The sequence below is a fragment of the Aspergillus lentulus genome (genome assembly GCF_001445615.1).
Source record: "Aspergillus lentulus DNA, contig: Alt04, strain: IFM 54703, whole genome shotgun sequence".
Lineage (NCBI taxonomy): Eukaryota > Fungi > Ascomycota > Eurotiomycetes > Eurotiales > Aspergillaceae > Aspergillus > Aspergillus lentulus.
The window spans coordinates 1446130-1472875 of record NW_028322122.1 but is presented as its reverse complement, the minus strand read 5'-3'; the positions used below and the strand labels follow the sequence as shown (position 1 = coordinate 1472875).

The window sequence follows — 26746 nt, the reverse complement described above, 5'->3', positions numbered from 1 at the left end:
ATGGAATATGTAGACGCTGTAATTAAATGGCAGATGTGAAAGGAAATGATATGTACAATGGGTATTAGTTGTTGGAAGTGTAGGCGCCGTCTTTTCCAATCTTCTTTCGCTCCTTCTTCTTCTCCCTGTGTAGGCGGTACACGAGCCCGCCGAGTTCCCTATTGATCTCCTTCCACGGCACCCGGAAAGCCTGGAACTGCCGGATACAGAATTCCACGACTTCAAGGGCGGGGTTCGAGTCTTGCTCTTCAAGCTGTACAGGTTGTTGACGTCGGCGAGCCTCGTCGAACTCGGTGTACTCCTTCACCGCCTGCTGCGCGATGATGCGGACGGTATTGGGGTTCGGCAGGACGGCCTTCTTCTGCGTCTGCGCGAAGTACCTCGGGTCGAAGTGCGGGTCGCCCTTGCGCGGGTCGCGCTCGCGGTGCAGGTACAGGCGGGTGATGCCGCCTTCCTGGAGGCGGGAGAAGGTCGGGGAGCGGACGTCGAGGCACCACTGTTCCCAGAGGCGTTTGCCGGCGGCGCTGCCCTGTGTGTCTACGACGGCGGAGAGGAGCGCGTGGAAGGCTGTGGCGGGGATGTAGGGGTGGTTGCTGCGCGGGCTGGCTTTGTACTTGAGGTGAGTTTTTTGGGCGACCTCGCGGAGGGAGCCTGGCATGGCCAGGAAGACGCGGCGAATGCTGTGGATGAGTCTGTCTTGAAAGCTGGTTTTTGAGTGGTGGGATTCGTTGAATTCGCCGTTGAGGAGGCGGAGGAGAAGGTCCTTTGCGCGGTCTAGGTCGCTCTGCTGCATTGTGGAGGGTTGCTGCTTGACAGCGTGGTCCATCCGCACGATTGCTGCGGCCAGCGCCGTGACGTTGCTGTATCCCCATGACTTCAATCGATAGTCGCGGACGTACTCCAGCATCATAGTCGCGGAATCCCATTGCCCCATGGCGATCCGGAAGTTCAACAGCGCCCGCATGGTGTTCAAGGAGAGGGGCTGAGAGAGCGCACGCACGACTGACTTACACAGTGCTTCGTTCTTAGTGGCTGTTGCGAATCGGATGATCGACGGCGCGAGGGCTTGGTTCCCGTAAGCACTTGGAGGAATGGGAGGGCCGTCAATGTCGTTCGAAAAGAACAACCAGTCCCCGAATGCAAACGCCCGCGATGTCGTGACCAAGTCCAGCAATTCAGCTACTGTAACGATCGACATCTGCGGCATCGACGATTCAAACGGTTTGAAGGATTCTAGGCTGTCAAGGTCAAATGAAGGTAGACTAACCGTATCCGATTGGCCTACTCGCTCGGAGAACTCGCGGATGCGCTGCAACTTGCTGGCGTCCACCACTTCCTGAAGCCAGGAGAAGGCGTCTAATGCATCTGTACACAAACGCCACGAGGCAAAGAACCTTATGTTGTACTCCATAAGGCCAGCAAATGCAGACGTGTCGTCATACAGCTGCCCCAATGTCAATGATTCCACGTCTTCTTCCATAGGAGAGGTATTGTTACTCCACGGTGGAATTACATGTGGAGTAACCTTGAGCAGTGCCTCGAAAGCTCGAGGGTCATTCTCGGCATTGAAACCTCCAGACTCAATGGCACGAATGACGAACCAGTTGGTTGCTTTTACAGTCGGTAGCAACTTCGCCTCAGCCGTGGAGGAGGCAATGGCGGGCTGGAGGCTGGATACATGACGGAGAAGCGCACTTGGCGATAAACCGCGCCAGCCGAGACCCAGATAGACGAGATTGGGCAGGCTATCTAACAGCGCTGCGGCGACTTCGGCGCTGATCGTTCGCTCTCCTAGCCCGTTGAAGGGGGCAAGACCGGTGCGTCTCCGTGACGACCACTGAGGGTCATTGTCTTCGGGACGACGCCAAGACACTTCTGCATCCACGTTGGTCTTCCAAACCGACCTGGAAGACTCGATGATAGGCTTCCAGCTCTCAAAGCCCCAAGCTCGAGAATCAGTCTTTGACCTCATTCGTTCTATAAGCCACACTCCTTCTTGAATATACCCATGTTCCACACAAGACCAAAGAATTAGCTCCAACCAAATCTCATGTCCAAGTTCCCGTATACCCAAATTGAAAGGGAGGTATGGTGACTTCTTGCCCGCAGCAGCAGCCTTTGCTGCGACTTCTGCTTCATGTGCCAACCAAGCCGCATCGGTCAACACGCTCATGATGTGGGTTGACAAAAGGTGCATTCCCGGCGGCCGAAAGTTTACCCGATGGACACTCGGAGGATCGTATTTGTACACCCGGTCAGACACTGCGCCAGAATGGTGTAGACGAGCAAGGATACGGAAGACGTAGGACATTGCCAGCTTAGACTCGTTCGGGGACGCATCGGCGGCATCGAGCACAATCGATCCCAAGCTTTGCCAGACCTCTGCCATGAAGCGCTTAGCGTGTTCATCTGCAAATGGGCGCTCCGTCCACGAGTCGAAGCTGTTCAGTTCTGACGCAGCTGGCGACTTTGTGAGGTGAACGAGCTTGGAGGCCCCTTCGGCATGTTGACTGGTAAGCTCATCAAGCGAGACACCTGCGCCAGAGCCCCAGTCATGGCTCGATAGAGGTCTGCGGGGTATCGAATACTTGTCAAGTGTATCCGCAGCGTCCAGTAGCCGAGTCAGAAGAACATTCACCGCAGGCCAATTGTTCAACCGAAAACCCAAGTACGCCAGTAGATCGATGTTGCCCTCAGTCCGAGCGTAGAAGAGCAATTTGGCTAGCTCGATAGCCTGCGCGAGAGTCTCCCGGCCCATGGTCGTTGCGGCGTCGAACTCGGCATCCGTCTCGGCGGCTTCCTCGGGTACTTTTCGCAGGGATGGCGGCAGGTAACGTTCTAATAGAGGAATCCAAGAATCGGGGTCCTCCCGTCTCAATTTCGGCCCCGACACTGGGCATCTTTTCTTCTCAAATTGCGCATAGTCTCGCAGCAGCTGGCGGTCGACCACAGCCGCAGACCTCGCGGAGAACGGGCGACTCCATTGTCGCCTTCCTGTGGAGATTCCGCAGCTCGGGAGATTCGGTCGAAGCGTAGAGCTGAATGAGCAACCGTACAAAGCTGACGGGCAATGGAACGAGGAGAACCTGCGGCCCAGACACGGCAGACGAGCTGGACCCAGGCACTTTTTCATGACACGGCGGAGGACGTTGCGGACGAAGCCTGCGGGAGGGAAATGCAAAACTCGATATGACCGTCCGAGAGACGTCTGCAGCGCATATCTAATCACTTAACCAATACCACATTTCCAACAACGCCGTTAAAAGTCCTGTCGGTCACCTGAGAATGTGGGAGCTGTAGATTTTTTGTAATCTTCAGAGGGATTTGCTTGTCGGCAACGAAAAAGTATCGCCTGTAGCGTTAGTCATCAATCATCAGCCAATCACGGCTCAGATGTTGGTACTATCAGATAAAGCTGTCTGTGAAGCATCCGACTATGTTCAATCCGAATCTACTTTTGTATCAGAGAAATAGAAACCACCCCTTTCATTCCGATGCCTTATGATAGCCATAGTATCATATCTCATATACGTCAACGCCTGATAGCTGCGGATATGATAACGAGTGAACGATCCAACCCCCGGACCGACAATAGAACTAACAGTCTTGTATAACAAACAAATGACTTCAAGCGGCACAAATCCTTCAACTGTGCTTCTTCTCTATAACTTTACATGCGCTTAAACATCCTAGGTCGGAAGTCTCCGAATTCCTCCGCAGGCGGCTCTCGGTGATCGTGGTCCCACCCATGACTATCACCGTGAGGTCTTCCATGCGGAGGCCTTCCACTCGGTGTGCAGCTCGCGCTCGGATGATGGCTGAACGTGGAGGAGCGCCAAGGAAAAGCTCCTGTGGGCTTGGGGACTCTCGACGGGCATGGAGTCGTGGACGGAGTCACCGATGGTGTGCCTGATGGGATGCAAGAACATGAAGACGGTGTCCCAGAAGGCTGAATGGCCGGTCTGTCAGTTGGAGGTCAGGCTGAAGGATTGTCCACATTTTGACTTACCTTATGGGAGGGAGAAACGGAAGTAGAAGGCCTTCCAGGCACACGAGCTAGAGCTGGGTTGACACAGAGAGCCATGACGGCGCTGAGAACGATTGTGGAAGCTTTCATGGTGACTCAGTAGCACAAGCTAGACCTCTTGCTCAATGTATATTGACAGATAGGATGATTTGGGCGCGATCCTCCTGTGCATAGCAGGGACTGCTTGGACCTTTCACATCGAACTCTGTTGGGTCTCCTGTGGTATATATACGTTAGAACTGCCTCCGCTTCTTCATGTCCTCATTTAGCAATTGACACCATGACGTTCATCGCCTTTCTGTTACCTGAAATGTTGATAGCATTATCTCTAATCGCTGGGGTCCGAGTAGGTCAAAGGCAGGTCCAACAGCCTTGCCGCAGGTTTATTTAGAAACTCGCGGGATCGACCCGAGTTAGCAAAGATACGAGCCGATCCTGAATGTAGTGTTATGTCTAAATAGGATGCCAATTGGTCCATTCATCCCAAATGGCAAGGACTAACACAACAGCTGTACGCAACACTTCGGATGAGCATAGCCATCGGCCCCCAACGCTTCAATGAGACATGCCGATCACTCTCAAGGCAGATGTTATACGAGGAACATCACCGCACTCAATGAGAAGCGGGCAAATGACTCGCTGCTGTTGGGTTGACGAATACCCAGCCAGCTGCAAGCCCTACCTGGCCCCATGAGTAGAATGTTGGTTGCTTGCTGTGTAATCTATACGAGACTGGGCAAAGAGATCCCCAACGCGGTCATATCCTGCCTGGCAATGGCTGGCCAGCTTGTCGAATGAGCCGATTTTTATGGTCTTGCTGTGTGAGAGGAATACGACTCAATCTCGTAAGCTTGCGCGTCCCCTTCCTGTCAATCATTGCTGGAGACAAGCGAATCAACAAGGAACAAGTATTAACAGGACATTAAGCAGAAGTGAGAGACCTCAAGTCCATGGACGTGGTATTGACCATGCGGCCGCAGGTTTGCTACCGATGATGATCAACCCAAGCTTACTAGTAGTCGAAACCTGGTGGCAATCGCAAACAGCCCTCGAAGCGAAGGGCTCCTCACGCTGTGGCAAAGGAGCCCTTGATGATCGGCCTGAGTATGTTCATTGTCTAGGCACACACAGGAGTCACAAACTGATCAGGAAGAAAGAACTTGAGAGAGCGCATACGGAATGTATATATACATCTTCGCCTAGGGATACGACAACAGAGCGAAAATCTCAACAATTTAGGTAGAAAGAGGTATCAATCGTCAATATCAAGAGCATCCGGACAATTCAGATATAAGAACATGTCAACCCCCCAAGAACCCAGACCTGTCCAACAACGCCATAAGCGGAAATTGGATGACCCTGAGAATACTTTCCGCGACGATCATCCTCGCATTCAAGTGAGCCGAAAAAAGAAGTAATGGCGCTGCCCAACAAAACAAGACATAGGATAGATTTCTGCATGAACAATCGTCAATCATGACCATAGCAGATCGTCAGCGGTCTTCGCGATTCGGATTTTCTCAAATCTGACCAGTGACATCCTCTGTGGCAGGCAAGTCACCTCCAAGCTCCTGCTCCACCTCATCGACGACGAAGCTTTCATAGTCTTCTAGACCCTTCTGAATGTGCACCTTGAATCGAATCACGTCGTTCAACATGCTTTCCACATTGGTATGAAGTTCCTCTCGTAACGCATTAGCCCGAAGTGTGAGCTGTTCGTACTCGATGTTGGTGTTCATTTCCCGCTGTTCCATCAACTGCACACTTTCGCTCAAAGTTGCTCGCATCTTGGCCAATTCCTTTTCCATCTTCTCAATCTGGGCGTCTGACGCAAGTTTCTGAGTGGTAGTGATCTCCTTCAATCGCTCAAACTCCTCCTCCGCAGCCCGCCGCTTATGCTCCAGAGCTTCAACCTCGCTCCGCTTCTCATCCATCGCTTCCTTGATGTTGTCTAGCAAATTGCGACGCTCCAAGTCATCATCAATCGCGCGTTTCCGGCGCTCATTTATCTCCTTCCGAAGAGCCTGCAAGCTACTGCGCACCATACCACGAAGATCTAAGTTGAGTAGATGTGCCGGGTGATAGCCTGTAAAAGGCTCAGCTAGCAGCCGGTCTGCTTCAGAAGAAATCCTGTTCGGCAGACCGCCAATCTGGGACGCGGAGAAGCTATTATCACTGATGTTCAGACTGAGTTCGTAATCCTGACCCTTGGCATTGACGGCAGTGGAAGGAATCAGACTTGTCTGATAGCCGAGCGTGTTGTAGACTTTAACGATTTCCTCCAGATCCTCAAGTTTCCTACTAGCCTCGGCTTCCTTTTCCATGACCCTTGCATGCGTCTCTTCCAACCGGGCTGTGGTATCTTCGAGACTTTTCTGCAGTCGATCCCGCTCAGTATTCATGCGATCGATATCCTGAATAGTAATCCCTTGTTGATCAACGCTGGACTGGAGGCTGGATCGCTCCTCTTCAGCTGCCTGAAGTTCCGCCTCAACTTTCTGGATTTCCTCCTCCAAAAACTTGATGCGATTTTCGTACTTCTCGATCTTGCCCTGAACATTTTGGTTGTAGTCCTCAAACTTCCGCTTATCGTCCTCCAAAATTCTGAAATGCTTATCCAACTTGGCCATGTCGGGGGCGTTCTTCTCTAACTCTTCGATCTGATCGCGTAGTGCCCGGTTCTCTGCTTCCAAAACTTGCATTTCCTGAACGTACTTCTCGTTCCCCCTCTCAAACTCCTGAGCCATTGATTCGATATGGGGCACAAGCCGTTTCTCAGCGGTCTCATCATCCTCATCTTCACCACCCTGCAGCCAGTCGTGGTACGCTCCAGTCAAAAAACGGAAGATGATGCGGTCCCCGGACACGTCGACACCCATCTCCGCACAGGCTTCATCGTACTCCCCAAGCACGAACCGATCCATCATCTGCGCTAATTGCATCAACCAATGCAGCATACCCAGGAAAGTAGGCCAATTCTGGCCTCCTACTGCAGCAATTTGTGATTTGGTGATACCTTTCTCGAACGGATAGCGCAGTTGCTTCAGAATTGGCGGAACTTCTGCATCCATGCTCTTCTGAAACCGATACCCTGGGTCGATTCGATGATACAAAAACTGAAAGATGTAGTTGAAGTCTTTCTGGGTCGGCGATCGTAGAGTGTTCTGACCCAGCGAATGTTTCATCTCTAGCTCAAAGTTATTGTGCGTCAGGTATTCGAGGAGCTCCTGTCCAATCCTAGCCTGGAATGATCTATCCCTGAGGGGTCGTGGGTCCCGAGGAACACCGGCGGCATTGGGCACTTGCGTGAAAAAGGATTGATGTCCCATTGGCCCTCCCATGGACGGTCGCGAAAAGACGCTGCTTCTCCTTTGTAGACTCTGCGATGCAGAGCTGGCGGATAGTGAGCCCGGCGCATAGCTTGGGCGACCAACACTGGCACCGTGAAAGATGTTGCTGGATACGGATCGCCTGACCGACGAAAGTCCAGCATCGGCACCAAACGCCCCGCCGGATGAAGAGCGCTGGAAATTCGGTTGTTGAGGGCGACTTGCTGAGTTCAGTAGTGACATCGAGCGCGTGTGTTGTGAGGTAAAGGGAGGATTCTGATACCCAATGGAGCTGGTGCGCTTTAGGGCCGATGAGGGTTGCGGCAGGGCCGAATAATTTTGAACGCTCCCCAAGGTCTGTATCAAGAAAAATGTTAGTCGCAGTCAGTCACAGCGCATTGAATCGTACGATGTATCAAGGACATCGCGGAACAGGTATGGCTGCGCATACTTCTCGAGGGCGCCTGATACTGAACAATCCCGTATCCTGCGACATGATAAAAGGAAGCCGCGACTGCGGCAATAACTCGTGATTAAAGCGAACGTTCGGATGAGAAATGTCCCCAAATTGCGGAAGGTCCAAAGATACGAAAAAGCCAAGAAAAATAAGTTGTGGACGCAGCGAAATATGACACAGTCGACTTCCCCTCACATAAAACGATAAGGATGGGAGTTTGTACCGTTGCCCACGAAGCACAAAACAGCCGACCGAAAGATGTAAACAAGCACATGCCACTTACGTCGCTCAATACCGCAGGCGGTGAGCCGATTTGGAACAACAGTTCTTCCTGCAGCGACAATCACGAGATCTGGGGAACCTCCGCCGGTGGTTGTATCATTGGCCGTGATTACCGTAAGCAGCGCAAGTTCCGAGGTCCAGCTGAATAGTGGAGGCCTCGTCCGTGTGCCGATGAGCATCTGTCGCCGTGATCAATTCCCACATCCGTCCTCTCTTCTCCAATTCTTCAACCGACTTCTCTTCCGGCCTCTCTATCCTTTAGATAATTTGAACACGGCTATCTTGACTGAAGCCGGTGTTACAATATCATCATGGCTCCTCGCGAGGAGCTTGTCTCCTCTGCTGTATGTACCCTGCTCGAGTATATGATGCTGCTATCGGAGTCGGAGCTGACCGATGTTTTTGAATAGGTTTCCTGTGCGTGTGGCTCTACCTCGAAGCCAACCCAATTTGAATCTGGACGCGAAACCTAACACCTAAACAGTTCTACAGGATCCTTCTGTGGCTTCATCGCCCATTGAGAAGAGAGTCGCATTCCTTCAATCGAAAAACCTTACGCAGGAAGAAATCGATCTCGCTTTATCCCGCGCCGGTGAAGATCCGTCCGCTGCTGCTTCTGCTGTCGCCTCAACGCAAGGCTATCAACCTACTACTCAAAACGCTGTCTACCGTCCTCCCCCTCCACCACCAGGGTATGGCTACCCTCCTTATGGCCAATGGCAGGCCCCTCCAGAGTAAGTGCATTACCATCAGCCCATGGTCTTCGGATATAGAACTTGAAATCTAATTTGTGAATTGGTAGACCTCCGAAGAGGGACTGGCGGGATTGGTTCATCATGGCTACAGTAGTCGGAGGTGTGGGATATGGGTTATACACCGTCACAAAGGTTAGTACTTCGATGCCGCAGTTCGCTCGACTCTTCTTCTTTTGCGATGGTAGTAACAAATGGTTCTCAAGCGGTACATTGCGCCATTAATCGCCCCTCCTACGCCACCCCAACTGGAACAAGACAAAGAGCATATTGATGAGCAGTTTTCTCGCGCTTTTGCTCTAATTGAGCAACTTTCCACAGATACCGCGGCACTGAAGTCAGCTGAAGAAGCGCGCACAGAGCGACTGGACACGGCGCTTCGGGAAGTTGAAACGCTGGTGGCCGATCTGAAGACCGCTTCTCGCCGACGGGATGACGAAACCCGCCGCATCAGCGATGAAGTTAAATCATTGAAGGACGCCATTCCCAAGGCTCTTGAGGGCGCTCGGGAAGGAAACGAGACCAGGTTGAAGGAGCTTGGCACTGAATTGAAGAGCTTGAAGACTTTGCTTGGTAACAGACTCAGTGGCAGCGGCGCATCCAGTGCCCCTGTTGCCGGAAGAACTATCAGCGCATCAACTCTGCCCAGCGTCGCTCGGCCCGCGGAGGAGGCATCGCCGGCTACCACACCTGCTACAGCTAACGGCGTTACCGCAACTCCTACTACACAAGAATCGCAGCCCTCCCCAGCACAGCCAGGCGCCGGCACAACCACCGGCGCCGCGGCTAGTAGCCCTCTTGCGCAATTTGGCCGAGGCGCCTCCATTCCTGCCTGGCAGATGGCCGCTGCCAACCGGTCGAAGACCACCACTCAATCATCGACGACACCTGCCGGAGACAACTCTTCTGACAATACGGAGCAACAGAGCGCTCCAACCAGTTAATTGATTTTATGCCGAGATTGTGCATGGGCTGACAAATCTGAATACTCTTTCGTTTATCCTTGTATATGGTAATAAGAGCCACTGTCCTCTATTTCTTGAATGTATTTACAATAAGAGTACTGGATTCTTAGGTAGTACCATGTGCTTATTCCCAATGGAAACGAAGGGTAACAAAATATTTGCATGTCTTCTTGCTTGTATTTCGAAAAATTCCAAGAAACGACCTTTAGCGCTGAATGGATATAGAACACTGCTAAAGGAAAATGAGTAGATAAGAAGTATTGACGATGTTTATAGCTCTGACCTCATACTCATGAAATCACATGTCCCTTTGCCCCGGAAAAGCTTGGCATGTGATCCGCAGCTTCTGGCCGCTCCTCTTCCGATTGTCGCCCGAATTTCATATAGATTGGATGTCGCTTTCCTTGACAACCGTGAAAACGGATACGATCACCACCTCAGAAAATCCACACAATGTCTACTCGCGATCATCGCCATAGGGGCAGATCCCATCAAGATCACGGTTCCCGCTCGCGCTCGCGCTCCCCAGACCGAAGTGACAGACATAAAAGACATCATCACCATCGGCACCGTCATAATCATCACGGTCACCGAGACTACAGTCATGATCGCGATCGGCATTCGCAATCAGCCTCTTCAGTACCTGTGGTGCTTCCTTTCCAGGCGCGAGAGCTTTCGAAAAGGGATCTGACCCATTACGCACCCATGTTCGCCATGTACCTCGATATTCAGAAGGGACTGATAATGGAAGATTTGAGCGAAGATGAGGTCAAGGGTAGATGGAAGAGCTTTATTCGAAAATGGTAAGGACCCAGTTACCTCGAGCGACTACAGATTTTCTGCAATGTTCCGCAAGTGGAATGGTTCGCTTGCGTGGGTCAGCACGCGATGGACTATATCTTGGTAGCAGGAAAATAGAATTAGTGATTTGACATTATAGGAACCGTGGAGAGCTTGCCGAAGGGTGGTATGACCCTAGCACACTCGAGAAAGCTCGCCGTAATGCACCAGAACAACCCCCCGTATCCGGCCCTGGGCGACATCGTGATTCACCAGATTACGAACAAGTTGGCCGAGGGAAAGATGCCGACACCGGCGCAGCGTCAGAGACGGCACCCCGGCAGAACGGACGGGAATTCGATTCCGAGGACGAGGAAGAGTACGGTCCCATACTTCCTCGTCATGAGGTGACAGCCAGTGGTCGAGGTGGCCCGTTCGCTGGACCAGCAATCCCGACAATACAGGACTTGGAGTTACGGAAAGGTGCGTACATCCAGCTACCATTATTCATGAGGCTAACACTGTGTGTCTGGCAGAGTCTGCCGTAGAGGATGCCATCGCGGCACGCCAGGACGCAAGAAAACAGCATCGTGCAGAGACACGTTCCCACAAGTCTGAGATGCGGCAAATAGAGGACGAGATTGCACCGCGCGCCGAGCCTGGAACGCATGAAAGACGCATGGAGAAGCGTCGAGAGGCGGCCGCAGCGAACCGTGCATTCGCTGAATCACGGCGAGGTGCCTCACCCATAGAGGCAGCACCAGATGACGAACTTATGGGCTCCGGCGAGAACGAGCTAGATGCCATAAAAAAGGCACAGGCTAGAGAGCAACGAAAGAAGAACGAGCGTGAAATCAGAAGGGAAGAGATACTGCGAGCTCGAGCAGCGGAGCGCGAAGAGCGACTTCAACAATATCGGAAAAAGGAAGAGGAGACCATTGGATGGCTCAAAACATTGGCTAAACAACGGTTTGGCTGAGCTTTTACTAGGAATGTTTCATGATTGTTGAGCTTATTGGAGCATGTTCCTCATATGAAGTCCTGTCATGTTACTTCATCTTAAGCGTCGAGCGTGCCATGTTCCCCGCTTTCCAACTCATCAGTCGTGGACTCATGTACGAGACTGTTTTCTTGGAGAAGATATAGCTGCTGATTAGCCTACATTTGACCGACCACAAGCTAAACGGCGATGATCCTCGATAGATGTTGCTGTAATGACCATGCCACTTCTTCAGTCCCTCGTCATCTGGATGCTCATAGAAATGTTCCATCGATGCCTTACTCTTGATCGTGAGGAATCCTTTGACCCATAGCCCTTTCCTCTCTAGGGAAGCGTCACTCGTCATCCTAAAAAGGAAGGCGTCTCTGACAGAGCTACTTTGCGTGTCCTTCATCATCCTCACCATCGTCCTCACCAACCTATATCAGCTCTCATTCGCTTTTGCAGGTCAGGGTTTGCTGAAATACCACCGCTGTCCTACGTTTGTCATATTTAACCTCTCCGCCTGCTCGCCCAGCCCTTCAGTATGGCCTCCTCGATTTATCGCCTAGGAAACCTCAGCCCTCAGGCAGTTGCGGCGATCCTTTGCTCTCTGCCGTTGGCTGCGGGCATGTTCTACATCCTCTCTGCGAAGACTGAGATTCTCGCCTCGCGCCCTAGAGACTATCTGAACGACACAAGGTGTAGGCTTCTCTATGTATTCACGGAATTCCTCATGGGAGTGATCATCTTGACCTATGTAAGGCAGCCCCTCAGTTCAGTTAGAGCTCATCAAGTTTTCATTGTGGAACGCTGACCCGCCAGGCCTGGGAATTATTTTGTGTGTCCGTCGTACCTTTCCTGCGAACCGTAATAACCTGGGTCGAAGGCACTGTAAGGACCTTTTTGAATGCATCCCTAGAGATACCCTACCGGACTAACGCGGATTTCTTATCCTAGGTATATCTGTTAGGCTCAGTGATCTTTTGGTATATCTTACTGCTGGTTTATTTGAAGCCAAGAGGAGTCCTACGTATCTCCCTCGGAGGTTGTTCTCTTCTATATTTGGTCCCGGAGCTGTCTCTGCTTACATCGTCTGTTTATCCCACGCACGTAGGGAAAATAATGGCCGCCTTTCTTATATCCATTCGTGCGACTCGTTTTGTCAGCCTTGTGCTGCTTGTCTGCGTCGTCGTTGGATCTTGGACGGTACCCTGCCACTGCGAGTCTGATCCAGAAGCAACTGCTTCACTGATCTCCGATGGTGATGCGTGTTGTGACGCCATATATAACAGACAAGGCGAAAGTATGAATTACGGTGCAACTACACAAGAAAGCGATCACTCACAGAATAGTCTTCAGTCACGTCAGCCTAGACGGAGACCACCAATGGGAGCAGTTTCGAGCAGACGATTGCAACCACATTCGGCTCTACAAGGTATTGAAGAGGAGGTTCAAGCAGAAGGCACGGACGATATTGTTGGGAATGATTATGAACAAAGCCTTGGAGATGAAATACCTGCTTTGCGTATTGCCAAGCTGCGTCACAAGCTTACCAATTCCAAAGCCCAGCACGAGGACCAAGGTGAAGCGCAACATATTCAGTTCGTCGATCATTCTTCGGATATCAGATTGCACGGCAAGAAACCATTCCGGAAGGGTGAGTGGAAGCCTGACGCACCCGAGTTCATTCCTATTGCGCAGCAACGCATCGTCATGCAGCAGCTCGACGGAAACAGGGACCAGCAGATCGAGCGTCAGCAAGAGTTGGGCCTGAAGGAATTACAATATCAAGGCTTAGATGAAGAAGGAGTCTTATCGCGGACTGTCAACTCACAGATGGCAAAGAGCGCTGTTCCAAGCTTCCCCATTACCGATGAGAACGAGAGTCCCCGGCCTGCCGCATCCACGAAGCATCGGAACCATGCAGCTGAGGGTGGTAGTAGTCAATCCACGACTGGATCACAACAAGCAAGCGACAGGGTCATTATCGCATACCCGAAGAAAGCACGGAAGAGAGGGAAAAGGTCGAGGAAGGAGGCCATTAGTCGTAGAAAGGGAACGAAAAGTGAGCCTGCAGGCATCGGCTTGACCACTGATATCGATCACACCTGACACCAGGGGCCTCGTTATGGTTGAATTTCTAAGACTATGCTATTAATACCTGATCCATGTGCTTCTGGTCGAGTGGGGACAGAGCGACAGACTTTACAAAGACGGAAGCAAGAAAAGATACGGCTAACTTCTAACCGAGATATATAGACTACAAATAACTTTAATTAAGGACGCCGCTTTAGAATTCGTTCCTTCTAAAAACCTCCGTGATCCTGTCCAGATGGATCTATGATGAGATATGACCAGACCTCGATGAAGACGATCTTCGTATGTACTGAGACCCCATGCTTTCGGGGTACCTGCCCTGCTTTTAAGCTTTTCTGCCCAGTTCGAGGTCGGCAGCCAGTCTCAAGTCACTTGTTCCTTTTACTGATGAATCACCCATACCGAAGAAAGGTTTGACGGCAACCTCGACTGTCTCCTCAAAGAGACGGCCAACAACGAGGTCCTTCAGCTTTTCACCAGTCTGACCAAAGTCTGGATAAGCATTCAGTTCCAGCAGCCACGGCACACCATCCTTGTCGACGAGGAAATCGACGCCGAAGAGCTCAAAGGCGTTTGGTAGGGTCTGGAAATGAACCATCATGCCTCGTGCGGCCGCCTCGAAGACCTCTCCGGTGACGGCGCAGATCTGGTCGAATATCTTCTCTTTCCAGTCGTGGCTCAACCCGGGTACATGGTGATCCAGGTCCCAGAACCGTCGGACGCTTCCTTCGTTGGTGCTGCCGCCCTCTTGGAAACAGGTGTTTGTGAGGTGTCTGGCTAGATCGATGACCTCGTCTTCGTCCTCCCATGGAGGACAGTATGGTTTCGCAGCGAAGAGAGCCAGCATCTCCTTGTAGACGTAGACTTTCAATGAGCCGACAGCAAGCACGTAAGTGCGGATGTGGAACTTGCGGTTCGACGAGGAAGGTAGAAGGAGGGGAGGGTCGATGTAGGGTTGGGCGATGAAGTGGCGTAGCTGGGAGGTAACGACGCCTTGTCCGTCCCCGTCTCCATCCCGGTCCTCGGGATCTGGGTTCTCGGGTTCGCTTTCATCATCCGAGTCGTCCTCCTCCCATTCTTCAAATATCTCGCGTAGTTGATCCTCGCTGTTGAACAGACGGATGCCTTGTCCGCGGTCACTCATTCCTGCTTTCAGAATCCACCATTCCTTCTCTGAATCCGGTTTGCCTTCGTTCCTGTCCAGGCTCTCGCGGAGCTCGTATGCCTCGAGCAGGGCTTCGTCGAGGAACTCGGCGTAGTCTAGCTCGAAGTCGTACGCGAATTTGAAATGGTTCCGTAGGACGCTGTCGGGGTGTTTGGTGACCCAGGTGGCCACTGTGTTGGAGAGGTAGTGCTTGCGAATCAGCGCCTTCCGGATGATATAAGCGTTGACCAAGGAGGTAGACGAGTTCATCATCGCATGCTCAAAGTCCAGCCGCTCGTACTCGCGATATTGAAAGAGAGGGGCGGAGAGGGAAGGAAGATCGGACAGCCTCGATATGATTTGATACTGTCCTTTGCGAAGGCGACGCTGTAAGGCTTGTTCCATCAGGCTCTGCACGTAAGGGTCGTCGCTATCCACGATGGAATAGAATGCAGGTTCATCATTATCAGAGCTACAGAGTCTAGGCTGATTAGAATGCATGTCTTCTAGAATACGACCTTGGACCATAAATTGAAGCAAACAGGGAGAACGCTAGAGGGGAGCCAAAAGACACGAAGGTCATGATCAAGGTCGTATATCGAACAACGCGACACGCTCATGATCTAGCTGGATCTATTTAGACGCAGATCCGCTGGTCAATAGGATTCACTCACAGTTTAATTTCGCCTTGGATGCCTGGTGTACGCATGAAGGTGGCCTTGAGAGGGGTAACACTGAACCCAAAGAGTCAGCTACGAGCCAATACAGGATAAAATATGAGACAGGATCGAGAGGACACACCTGGTCATTCCCTCGCGCACAGCGCGACCATCGTTGCCCGGTCCACTCGCTTCCACGCTCTTCCACACATCTGTGAAATCAGGATTCCACTGGAAGTGCTTATGCTGGAATCGAATCCTTCTGCGTGGCCCTGTCCCTGGAGCGGCAGTGGGCTTCTCCCCTAGTCGTTCACCCTGGTCCCGCAGCCTCTGCTCCTGCACCTGGGGTGTCTCATCCGGGAGCGCCGCATCGACAGCCTGGAAGCAGCTGCCAGTCCACCTATTGTCAAGCATACTGGTGTACAGTACCTTGCACTTGCTCATCCCCGGCTCCAGAGGCACATTGATGTTATACAGATCCACTCCCTCCGCCCAGTTCTCGCAGAGATATTCAATCAGCTTCACCGAGTGCTGCGATGCTTCGGCGATCACAACAGGGTCATGATTGCGCGAGCTAAAGGCATAGGATAGGGCAATGGCGCGTTTCCCACAGTGTGCAGCCTCCAAAGCTCCTCCGATTGTCCCGCTCGACAAAGCGAATAAGGCAGTCGTATTGCGGCCGTAGTTGGGACCCGACACGACCACGTCGACGGGACCGCGTTCTTGGAAGTAGTGGAAAAGACCGATCTGGACACAGCTTGCCGGCGTCGAGTCGATGAGAAGCCACTCGTCTCCGTCCTCCTCGTCGTCGGTGCGGGGGAAGTCATGAATGGTGCCATTGTCTTCATGTAGCGTGCCGGGCCGGAAGTAGGTCGGTCTTACAGATGCACCGATCAAGTGTGCTTTGCCAATCCATGAACGCTGTTGATGAGGCAGAACCACTGATACAACATGGCCGGCGGACTGAAGAGTGTGGACGAGGGAATGGACATAAGGCGAAGATTTGTTTGACGGAGGACCGTCATCGTTGACCACCTAGGTTGAGGAGCATGCTATGAGCTGGGCTCCTCCACGTTGAAGAAACCGCAAGAGTCCAACTTACCAAAATGTGCATTTTGATAAACGGCTGGAGGAGGAGAGTGTTTGGTGGAGGAGCTGGATTGCTCATGGAGGGGCATTTTCTTTATCGAAAGTGGGCCCCTTTCTACTCCGCATTTTCGGGCAGCCCAGGCGGATTGGCATCCGAGGCCTGTGATAATGACTATGGCTTCCTCTGCATCAATGGGATCGTATACTATGGAAATGCTTGAAGACCAAAGAACTTCATGGCTATTACTGACTTACTACACCGTCCCCATAATAGGGCAAAGTATAGTAAGGGAATGGTTCGACTTCACATTCAGGATCCGCACCACCCGGAGATCTATATACATCGCTCGCAACTACTTGGGTATCAAAGATTTGAAGTCATGGAGTTCTCTAGAACCCAAGCGTAGATCGAACGTCCATTCTATGAGTGGCCTTCCCTAAATAAACGGCTACGGCGCCGCTGCATACCCCTCGCCTCTGCGCTCTCTATGCCAGTCCCTGCGCCACTCTCAGAAGGCCAAAAGTCTCTTCTACCACCAGGACCATGGCTTCCTTCGTCTGTGTCGCTGGTATAAGAGGGCTTCGTCTCCTCTTCAAAGTCTTCTTCCTTTTTAATCCTACTCGTCGGCTGGTGCTTCGGAGAGTGTGAGTCAGAAGGCGAGTCAAGAGCAGAAATATCCGCCGCCTCGTCATCATATTCCTCTTTTATTGGGGTCTCCCCGCGAGCCTCTTGCTTGAGATTTGTCTGATTCCTTGGCTTCGTGCTCCACAACGAAGCCAGGACAAGCCATGCAATGCTTGAAGAGACCATGGAGACGCTCCAGAAACCAAAACTGAAGACCAAGAACGATAAGATCCTCCAGTTGTACATGACCCATCTATTGCTTTGTTAGTACAAAAGACGCTCAGAATCCTTGCCGGCAGCTTTGACGTACCTTAGCCCCGTAAACCTAGCATGAAATTCGACCAGAGCCGAGTAAACCTGCATCGGCTCCTTACTATGGACCTCAAGGCGTAAACTCGCCGGAAGGTTGCGCCAGCCGCGCGAGAACTCAATCTTCTCAAGCATCGGCACCCGCAGAGTTTCCGCTTCACGCTGCCACCCCAGTACATACAGTGGCATGAAAGAGATCTTGCTGGCGGTATCCACCATAGGCGACGTATACGTCAGTATAGCCGGGCGTCGCGAGTGCACAATCCGATTCGAGGACGTGTTCTGGCCAGTGGTGGCGGACGTCGAAGGGCGAGAAAAGAGAGATAGATCTAGCATAAAGTTTCCGGCAGCGAGGTTGGAGGGTGTCCGCGGCATTTCGAGTTTCACGGCGACATCGTATGCTTGCGCTGAGACCAACTCCGACCCAAGGGAAGCGGTACCCCAGGGCTGGTCATCACTAGATACCGGAATCTCAATAATCAGTCAAATTGATCGAACGATATTTTTCTTTTACATGGGACAATTGCAATCTCCGTCGTTGACCTACCCAAACTGTAGATGCACCTGTCGCGCAAGCCCAATTTGCGGGATGAACCAATAGTAAAATATCCCATATGCAACCGACGAAACAAAGAACATGCATACAGCAGTTATCGCGAATAAGAGAGTTCCCAGATAAGCTTTCTGTGCTTGTTTCGAAACAAGGGCACGAAAGGGCGCTACCAGCGCGTCCTGGAGGTCATCGAACCGTCAGCTGTTGCATCAGCGAAATGTGGAGCGATGGCTTACCGGAGGCCAAAAGGAAAAGGTATTGCCATCCTCCACATCCTCATCTGTCGCATAATCAAGCTCCGACATGGTGCGACCAAGCTTGGTGTGGATTTGAGGTGCAATGGTATCGGGTGATGAGAGTTGTGTTTTTAGAGAGCTCCGACGCTCGCGTCGACGTCACCGAGGTTTGCTTCCCCCCACGGACATCAAAGGCCTTTTCTATGCGCCCAAACTAGAAGCAAATGTGCAGCTATTACGAAGGAAGCTATAGTCCATTGGTTATTGGTCTATTTCCTTTACATTCACATGTATCAGAACTGAACATGCTATATTTTTGTTTCAATGAGTTGTTCGATATCAAGTCATGGCAGCGTTGGCCTAGTGGAAGCATGAGCTGTTACTATGAAGTAGATGTAGACCATTACCCATCCCTTTTTAAAAAATATCGTTACAAGCACTGCATTTGCAGTGTAAAATTAACAGAATCATCCAGCAGAATGAAAACAAGCCAATACAAAAGCAAAGCATCTGGTTCCATGTGACTGTATGCTGCGCTGACATGTCGTAGAATGCATAGTTAAACCCCCCAGAAACCCAACCGTAAAATGATAATGGACACAAGCAGTACAAGTTTCAGAATGAAAAGAAAACAAAATCCTTAAGAAAACATACACCCCAGTAGAGTACCGAATTTCTAATGTCGTAAGCGGCATTTTGAATATACCGTGAGAGAAAACGACATCTTCGCCGAATGCAGGTCATCGAAGCATCATCAAATGCCTCATATCAATCAGAGATGGCGAGAGAAGCGATCTTATACCTAAGGCATTGCCCTAGGGCTTTGTTGCTGAATGTGTTGGAGAAGAGCATCGAAGAGACGACCAATCTGTAAATCAATAGTTCGTTAGCTTTACGCACATGGCACTAATCAAACCGAAGAGTAACATACCTCAGGCGCAGCCTGGATGAAAGGAAGGTGGAAGAAAGTGTAGCTTCGGTTCTGGAGCAACTCCTGGAGGGTGATGATCAAACCCCAGGGGTGGGGGCGATGGACGATCAGCCGCTCCAACAAGACTCGGATTATCTGCTGACGGATATCGGATCCATCCTGCTCGGAGTTGTCCACGCCGAAGAGACGAAGAATGGCAAAGCTGAAGAAGTAGGTATGGCTATTGGGATAGCGTAATTGGTTCGCCATCGCACTGAGCAAGTAGTAGCGCGCCTCAGGTCGTAGCACCTTGGCGAGGCTCTCCAGAAGTGCCGAATGGGGCGAGCTGTCAAACGCGGCGCGAGTGTTGCCTTTGGATCCACCGGCAGAAACAGCATCCTGACCAATGTATAGAACCAACGCGTTCACTAGGACAACGTTGACATTGATGGGAGTGTAGAAGAGTCCAGTATCCTTGTTCACAGGGTTGTAGATGGCATCGCAGATCTTCTGGATGGAAGCCTCTAATTGGTTACCGCTCTGCAGCAAGCTATCGACAACACCTTTGATGTTGGCGCGCTGTAGAGGAGCGGCAATGTCGCCGGCAATCTTGGGAGCTTCACGCATCTCTTCTAGGCGCTCGACTTTCAGACCTTCTCTGAAAGGATCTGGAAGCTTGTGGAAAGACGACGGATATGCACTCAGAACAAGATTACGGAGCTGAGCGCAATGGGCGGGAATGACATTGCAGAACTGGAAATGATTTTCCGCCACAAACTCGGGGAAGTCATGGTGCAAGATCAGCAGGATACGAAGCACTCCCTTGTAGAGGTCCTTGGCAACATAAGAAATGTTTGCTGGCTTGAGCTGCTCTCCTATGTAAGAGAGGAGAGCCTGCATTATTTCGCAGTAGGGTCCCCAACCAGCGCGCTCGGGCATGTTCAGCATTCCTGACATGAAAAATCTGTGGGACACCAGTGAGAGCCAGCCGTAGACGAAACCGGGACAGTACTGGGGCTGGAGCGATTGGAACTTGTTGGCAAAAGCAAACATCATTTCCTGATGCTGCTCACTTTGCTGAAGTCCGTTCAGAGAATACTCGCACAGAATACTTGAGAAGAGTCTGAAGAATACCCGCTGGTTGAAAGTCTCTCCGCGGATAACGTGGTGATGATTCAACACCAGCACGAGCATCGACAGGACCGAGTTGAAGTAGACAGATTTGCTGGTCTTGGCCGAGCCGGCGCTCTCTCCTTGAAATTTGACTAGGAGGATGACCAATTTCGCAAGCGCATCGATATAGAGGAAAGCCTCATCGAGGCTACCGTTAGGATTCTGCGATTCATGCTCGAACATCGCGACGGAGATGTCAATGCTGAGCCGGAAAAACAAAGCAGAGTCCTCTTGATTATCCATGACTTGCCTCTGGTGCAGGTCTTTGAGGAAGGAATGATAGGTACGGTCGGTGGTGCCGGGGGCCTTGTAAATACCAATCCACTCGCTGAAGATGTACTCCATCTGATCCCGCTTTGCTCGCGCTTTGTCGCTGAGAAGAGGGTTGACGACTTCAGGGATACCGGACTCGCGTAGTTTGCGGATGATTTCGTTTGCGGAAGCAAGATTTGCGTCTTCTGCAAGCCATTGGCTCATCGCTTCGAGACTGCCAGAGAAATCAGACCGCAATGCAGAGGGCTCTTCGTTGAAGAGCACTCGGTCCATCAGATTGGCCAGTATTTCGAGTGCATCCGTGTTCTTCTGGCAGATAAGCCTGGTGAGACTCATATCAACGCGGCGAATGTCCAGCAGTCCAGCATCTATGAGTGCCACTGTGACTGGGACATTGAATATATGCTCGTCATCTACTTCCGACAAGACAACCCAGGTATATCTTGCGACGAGTGAGGACATATCGCACAATTTCGCAAGCAAATGCACGAGTACCTCGATCTCAAGGTTACTCGGTGTCTGAGAATACAAGGTTGTGCAGATCTTCAGAGATGTTAATCTTGCCAGCTCTTCGCCGCTTGGAGACGTAAGGATAGTACGCAAAGCCTGATTGTACTCCTGCAACACAGCACTATCTCTGCCAAGGTCCTTCACGCGCTCCTCGGGTGCATTGCGAGCCGCTTGCTGTAGATCAGAAATGATGCTGTCAACTTTGTCACGAGGTGTTGGCGCCTCCAGAAAGCCATTCAGTTGCGGTTGTGCGCCAACGAGCCCGGTTTGCTGCAGACGCGTGTCTTGCTGGGCTTGTGGAGTTCTATGGGGTACAGCTGGCTGTTCCGCAGGCGTAGAGAGGTTAGGAATCTGCGCATACGAATCCTGGAGAACATCTGCCAGTTGTCGACCGGAATCAGTCGATACGTTCTGAACGTGAGTTGCTGCTGGACCACGAGATTGACGAGCAAACTCCTCATAAATGGCCAGCTGCTCTTTGTTCAGACCACCTGGGGCTTGTCGGTAGGGTTCAGGAATGAACAAGCCCCAACGATTCATCGACGGGTCGATGAAAGGTTCATTAGGTCGGGCAGCCCGATGACGCCGGCGTGCTTCCAACTGCGGTTCAATAACCTTTTCAATCTCAGGGAGAGACTTCTCCTCTGCCGCCTTCTCGACTATTCCGCAGGCGGCATCAAGGTTGTCATTGACACACATCAAAATCAAGCCTTCGGGCATTGGCTGCTCGGAGTACTCTTGCTGAATCATTCTGATATAGTTTGTCATGCTAACCTTCAAGGGCTCCTTGCAAGTCACCAGGGCCAGGCTGCCGGCAAGCTGTCGCACCATATTGCCAGCGGCATGTCGCACCTTTTCCTCGTCAGGCTCCATGGCAAAGTCCTTGGATACTAGCTGTACAGTTGAAATTGATGCAATCGTGACGGAGCGTTCTACAACTGGAGTGATTATCTCCGCGATGGCGCGTTCAACAGCTGTGTGGACAATCTGCCGGAGGACGTTCGGGTCAACCATGCTGCTCGCTGAAGATGGTAGAACAAGAATTTTGTCTAAGCTTGGAAGAGTGGACATGATCGCGGCGGGAGACAACCTCTCTGTCCGCATTCCCTGGTTGATGGTGGTGAGAGCCATGTCTTCGAAGGCTTCGAGGCCTTCAGGAATATTTGCTGTCGACAGCGCATCCTCGATGTGAGCCGAGCGATCCCGGATAACGACGGAGGGTTCGATTGTCTTATGATCCAGTTCGAGATCTTTGCACAGTACTTCAATCTCAAATTTGAGATTCAACTTTAGTTCAGCAAAGTGGTACAGTTCCAGCAGAAGAGCGAGAATATCCATCAACCATGGGTTTGGCGGCTTGAAGACAGTGGACTTTGTCGCCTGGACCAGCACTTTGCAAGTGAACGGGATCACGATGGTCAGACGCTGACTGTCATAGCCTTCGAGGAGAAGACCCTTGAAGTATATATCCTTGTGCTTTATAGGCTTGTCTTTTGCTATGGTCAGTGAACCGAGCCACGAACCGAGATTTTTGAGATGCCCGCGATCTGTGGACGAGTTAATCGTCCCCTCTGCATTCAACAGCTTGCACACGCTCGAGTATGTTTCTCTCAGAACTTCAGCCCAAAGAATCTTGTCATTGATGCGGTCAAGAAGATCGAGATACAGTTGCTGGAAATTTGGCTGCAATTTCGCTCGTTCTTCCACCAAATACGATGCGAACCACTGATGATGCTGGTCTCGCAGAACGTCTGTGAGATCGTGCAGCTTCTCTTCAATATTTTGCTCCGACACGTTGTTCAGTACGAACAGTATCTTGTCCTGCACCTCCTCGTCTGGATCATGGTAAATCTCAGGTCGTAAAGGTGGGTCGACATGGATAGACAGGAACTTGCGGGTGGGCCCGTCTGGTGCGGTCTCATCGAGGGTACCGTTGGTTATGGACGCACCAGCGACATTCTCTAGTCTGCCAGTATCAGAGTCTCGCACTTGACTTCCCTGCTCGCGTAGGACTTCTTCAGCCTTCTGGAAAATGGGCGTGCCCTGCAAGCTCGGAATTTGAAGCAGGAGATGACAAAAGCCGGCCCACTCGGGAAGACGACTGATCAGCTGCTCAATGGCCTCCACGCCGAACTTATACATGGGATCGTGAAGGTCATGTTCTCGCACTGCCTCAAGAATCATGCCCAGCCCAACTTTCAGCGTAATTCCGTCGACGAGCCGGAAGTTGATGATACCACCGAACATCACAGCTGTCTTTGTAAGTGCTTCTAAGGGATATTCATGGTAGCAATGGTACTCGTCGATGAGTCCATGAACCATGCACGCAAAAAGATCTTGTTCAGCCGGATCGCGAGAGGTTTTGTACCGTCGCATCAACTCCAATATTTCCCGCAACGAAAGTTCTTCATGATACATCTTGCCAAAAAGCTCCTGCATCTGTTTATCAATAGCTTCAGGTAACGCATTGCCGTTTTCGCCATTCGCGTCGATGATATCGTCAAAACCTTCCCCGTAGTTGATAAGCCGGGGATAGGTCTGAATGCAGATTCGCTGCACCGGCGTGAGATTTTCACGGTCGCCAACATATTCCTCCAAAACAGACAGCAAAGTATAGACAGTCTTCACAGAAAGGCTGACCATTTGAGGAGCAGGTTGTTCCTTCCTCTGGACATGCAATTCGTCTTCTGCCTTGATCCTGAGGTATTTAGACAACAAGTTACCCATATCCATTGGTCCTTTCTGAGCCGCATTGCGGACCCATTGCTCGAGGTCAAAGGGTCCCTTCCGATGAGCATAGCAAGCCAGATCCATAGCAAGACCGTTTGTGTATCCAAGCAAGTAGTCCAACCAATCAAATTCGACAGCATGCTCGTAGATTGCGGCTGTTGAGGTTGGGTCTTGGGTGAACGTGGTGAATAGCTGCTCAGCTACCCACTGGCGGTCCTGGCGCCAGGCTCCATGAAGCGCAAGCTGATATCCCTCTTCTTGTTTTAGGATAAAGACAACGAGCGTCCGGAGAACGAAGCTTTGCTGAACGCTGGTCCACGGCTGAGGAAGAGCCAGAGCTGAGCACAGAAAGACAGGAAGATCATACTGGACAACGGCCTTGATGAGTAGTTGACTTTCCGCAGCTGCCCATGCAGCCTGGGAGAACAAAGCAATGTCAAAGACGGCTTTCATAGCGTCTAGAGAACGAAGCGGAGACTTCGCTGCCCGCTCCCCTTGCAAGCGAACGAACTCGGGACCGTCAGCGAAGAAATCCGCTGGGAAGGTAGCTCGAAGATTGGGAATTTGAGAGACATCTGTTCGGGAAACAATAAAAGCCGTCAAGAAAGACATTTGTGTGTCCCGATGTTCCCAATCGCCACCCCAAAGCTTCTGGATATCCAAGCTGGAATCATCCGCAGCCGCCGACAAGAGAACAGAATACAACTTGGCGAACTGCTTCGAGTCAAGTCGCAGGCCTTCTCGATCAAAGTTTCGGAAAATGAAAGACCAATTAATCTGCCTGTCACCGTAATGTGACTTGACCGCTCGGAGGAAAGACTCCAAGGAGAAATCCTGCCAATACTGAGAAAGAACCAGGAACAGGAGGGCGCTGGCAATATGTTCTTCGTTCCAGGCATCAGGTCCGGCTGAATTGACTGCTTCATTCACGGCGTCGACGTTCGATGTGGCCCGGGGTCCCCTGGAATGGAGCTGGCGGACCAATGTGTACCTTGGATTCAGGAAATTGAACATTTGTAGAGCAGAGGCAACCTCGAATGGCATTTCCACGCCTAATTTCTGGTAGCGTAGATTCGCTGCGTACACCAATTTTGCTTTCACATCGTCGGTGAAGTTGCGTGGAGGGTAGAGGATGAAACGCTCAATGGTCATCCCAATGAATGAGTTTTTGAAGTCCTTAGTTGCCTCAGACGGTGTCGCCAAACTTTGAAGGAAAGGCGTGATGGAGTTCGAAAGGATTGCATCGGCTAAAAGTGGTTACACTTATTAGATGGTGACCGCTGATCAAAGACGTTTCAGGGAGAGCACTAACCTTTCGCACGCAAGTCCGACTTATTGGCAGTTTTGAAGGCCAGTGCAAGGGCTACCTTAGCGACAGGATCCAGCTTAAAATGATCAAGGAAGGTAGAAAGATCGAAATCGCGGAATATGTCTCCTTCCGAGGTATCAACCGTTTCTGCGATTTTCTGGGCCTGCTCTATGTCCTGGGTGACTTTCTGCATCTCTTGGACCAACAAAGGATAATTGCCAGCATTTTCCACAGACTTGTTGACCCCTGGAAAGATCTGAGGGGCGTTGCCCGTCAGAAGACGCCGGAAATACTTCGAGAAGACTTCCATTCCGTTCGATTCGACAAGCTACAGGACGTTAACTCCATGTCAGATTTGCACAAAATCAAGGCAACGGGTGATGGGCTGTCCTACCTTGTGTATCTGAGCGGCTTTGGTCTCCCACTTCTCTCGACCTTCTTTCTCCGTGATAGAGTCTAGAAGAAGGAAGACTTGAGCAATGGATATCTTAGTTAACGAGGACTGGCTTGCGTGAGCTGCAGCTCCAGAAGCTGCTGAGCCCGGTTTGTCAGAGGGAAACCCAGTGGGTGAATTCACGGTGTTGCCGGACAATAACGGAGAGAAGGTGGCGCCTCTGGAAGGTCCCGTCCCACCACCGCCTCCCCCGGAGCCTCCACCACCCGCGATAGAGCCTGCTGCGGAAGCCAGATGTGACGACGGGGTGTGAGCCCTGAATTTAGGAGACGAGAGTGACTGTCCGGATTGCTGATGCTGTTGCGAGCCAGATTGGAAGGCGGTAAAAGGTGACGGTGTTGAGGCAGGTGAAGGTACGCTCCGTCCACCAGGAAGACCCCTTGCGGAGCTCAGAACGGCGGAGAAGGAGGAAGTCAAAGGGGAAGAGGTTGAGCCACCTGGAGCGGGACTAGTCAACTGAACTGGTCCTCGGGAATTCGCAGACGGAATCGATGATGACGATGAAAGGTTGTTGGTCGCAAGCGGTGTCAACCCACGGCGAATGCTAGATTGGGACGCAGAGAGACCCCAAGCAGATTGCTGTGACCTTGCCGCCCTGTTCGAAGACAATTTATCGGTGCCAGAAGCAATCGACGATTGGGAGGAAGGGGGAGGGGGAGGGAAGGTCATCTAGGAGACGCGATCATTTGATCTGTAAGGCGAGCAACAGAAATTTTATTCGAGACGACGACCAGAATCTATAAAAGCGAGTATATTGATATCGAAGTCGTATTTTGTGAAGGACAAATATCTTGCGCTGGCAGAGTAGGCAAGATAGAGGTGAATGAAAAAGGTTGTCGCTTTGTGGCACAGGTTGGAAGTTCCAATAGAGAGTTAGTGACGGGCAAAGAAAGCGAGGTTGAGTGGACGGTTAGGTGGAGATGCCTGAGGTACACTAGCTTGGCCACAGGGAGGCTGAAGCTCTTTACTACTATCTAGGGCTCAGAGCAAACTAGGCACCATGTAAAGAACTATATGCTCAGAAATTTTTGATGCTACTACTGGTAGACTGGTAAGCAGATTAATCTCTTGTGATCGCTTCAAAATTTTAAACGATTCGGG

General features: G+C 51.4%; 6 protein-coding genes across 6 annotated transcripts; 2 read left to right on the top strand and 4 right to left on the bottom strand.

The window, feature by feature from the left end:
- Positions 1-64: 64 nt before the first annotated feature.
- On the bottom strand, positions 65-4117 carry ALT_1764 (uncharacterized protein; the record flags this gene model as incomplete). The annotated part of the gene is made up of 3 exons (XM_033562058.2): positions 65-3221; positions 3760-3962; positions 4010-4117. 3 exons carry the CDS (start codon positions 4115-4117, stop codon positions 65-67), a joined length of 3468 nt encoding a protein of 1155 aa, XP_033417949.2.
- Positions 4118-5547: 1430 nt separating this feature from the next.
- ALT_1763 (kinetochore-associated Ndc80 complex subunit NDC80) lies at positions 5548-7599 on the bottom strand (the record flags this gene model as incomplete). The annotated part of the gene is made up of 1 exon (XM_033562059.2): positions 5548-7599. One exon carries the CDS (start codon positions 7597-7599, stop codon positions 5548-5550), a length of 2052 nt encoding a protein of 683 aa, XP_033417950.1.
- Positions 7600-8406: 807 nt separating this feature from the next.
- On the top strand, positions 8407-11571 carry ALT_1762 (peroxisomal membrane protein PER10; the record flags this gene model as incomplete). The annotated part of the gene is made up of 8 exons (XM_089599212.1): positions 8407-8439; positions 8506-8512; positions 8580-8829; positions 8898-8982; positions 9054-9786; positions 10292-10460; positions 10753-11075; positions 11129-11571. The coding sequence occupies 8 exons, from the start codon at positions 8407-8409 to the stop codon at positions 11569-11571; spliced, it is 2043 nt and encodes a 680-aa protein (XP_089456358.1).
- A 547-nt stretch (positions 11572-12118) lies between these two features.
- ALT_1761 (uncharacterized protein) lies at positions 12119-13686 on the top strand (the record flags this gene model as incomplete). The annotated part of the gene is made up of 3 exons (XM_033562062.2): positions 12119-12275; positions 12337-12465; positions 13010-13686. 3 exons carry the CDS (start codon positions 12119-12121, stop codon positions 13684-13686), a joined length of 963 nt encoding a protein of 320 aa, XP_033417953.2.
- Positions 13687-13996: 310 nt separating this feature from the next.
- ALT_1760 (putative tubulin--tyrosine ligase PBY1) lies at positions 13997-18355 on the bottom strand (the record flags this gene model as incomplete). The annotated part of the gene is made up of 8 exons (XM_033562064.2): positions 13997-15287; positions 15490-15549; positions 15617-16509; positions 16577-16629; positions 17032-17441; positions 17499-17954; positions 18045-18229; positions 18287-18355. The coding sequence occupies 8 exons, from the start codon at positions 18353-18355 to the stop codon at positions 13997-13999; spliced, it is 3417 nt and encodes a 1138-aa protein (XP_033417955.2).
- A 733-nt stretch (positions 18356-19088) lies between these two features.
- ALT_1759 (CCR4-NOT core subunit CDC39) lies at positions 19089-26314 on the bottom strand (the record flags this gene model as incomplete). The annotated part of the gene is made up of 4 exons (XM_033562065.2): positions 19089-19154; positions 19218-25129; positions 25195-25519; positions 25586-26314. The coding sequence occupies 4 exons, from the start codon at positions 26312-26314 to the stop codon at positions 19089-19091; spliced, it is 7032 nt and encodes a 2343-aa protein (XP_033417956.2).
- Positions 26315-26746: the final 432 nt, after the last annotated feature.